Source organism: Octodon degus, unplaced genomic scaffold (genome assembly GCF_000260255.1).
Source record: "Octodon degus isolate 3935 unplaced genomic scaffold, OctDeg1.0 scaffold00120, whole genome shotgun sequence".
NCBI lineage: Eukaryota > Metazoa > Chordata > Mammalia > Rodentia > Octodontidae > Octodon > Octodon degus.
The window spans coordinates 7,836,829-7,837,838 of NW_004524696.1; the positions used below are offsets into that span (position 1 = coordinate 7,836,829).

General features: G+C 34.4%; 1 protein-coding gene across 7 annotated transcripts in view; it reads left to right on the forward strand.

The window, feature by feature from the left end:
• Positions 1-1,010, forward strand: part of Atp9b (ATPase phospholipid transporting 9B (putative)) — a 449,279-nt gene that overhangs the window by 417,242 nt on the left and 31,027 nt on the right. For all 7 annotated transcript variants that reach the window (XM_023700057.1, XM_023700058.1, XM_023700059.1 and 4 more), the window contains exon 26: positions 370-478. In XM_023700057.1, the coding sequence (XP_023555825.1) occupies positions 370-478 (109 nt within the window). The remainder of the gene's footprint in view (positions 1-369; positions 479-1,010) is intronic.

Here is a 1,010-nt window from a genome sequence, read left to right on the forward strand (position 1 = left end):
AAATATATATGTATTCAAAGTAGGATAGACATGCAGCTACTTTCTCTTAGTTCAGTGAGAAGAAAGATTTGTACTAATAGTGTTTAGGCAAGATATCATGTCTGCATCTTGTACTATAAATAACTACTATGAAGATGACATTATGCAATGTATTAATTATTGTAACTGTCCTACTAACCTGTTTTGAAACTATCTCATTGCTATTTCTTTCTCAGTAAAATTAATTTAAAAAAATAAATAAACAGATTTGGGGGATTTTTAATGAGACTTATTTTTAAAGCTGTGACATATCTTTAATTCCATAGATACATTCATAGCTGTGCCATAAACATCTGTTAGAATGACTTAATATTTTTCTTCGTTTCTAAGGTATGCAACTATCTACACCATGTTTCCAGTGTTCTCTTTAGTATTGGATCAGGATGTGAAGCCAGAAATGGCGATTCTGTACCCGGAGCTATACAAGGACCTCACCAAGGTATGGCTATAGGACAGATTTCTATCTAGTGATAGCACACATCTTGCCATGCAACATTTTAATGCACAGTTTGCACAATTATTTCCTGTCTTCCCAGACTTTCTTTATAGCTGCTAAGTTGCTTTGACATTTTCCTTTTTTTTTTCTCATTCATTTGCTTTTTATTGTATTCATGAAGTTGTACAACCATCATTTCCATGTAGTTCCAGGATATTTCCATCACCCTGGAGAGAGACCCTGTCCATATGCACAGTCACTCCCCATCTCTCCCTCCCCCCAGTGCGTGGCAGTCACCAACCTACATCCTGTTCCCACAGATTTTTTTTTCCCATAATTTTATTGAGAAACAAAGAGCAATGAGACAGTTTCAAACCAAATTGGTAGGACAGTTTCAATAATTAACACATTACATACATTCTTCCTAGTGGTTAATTGCTGTACAAGATACATACATGATAATCCTATTTACAAACACCATTAGAACAAATCCCTCTATTCATTAAGAGAATGTAACTATATATCTATCTTAACC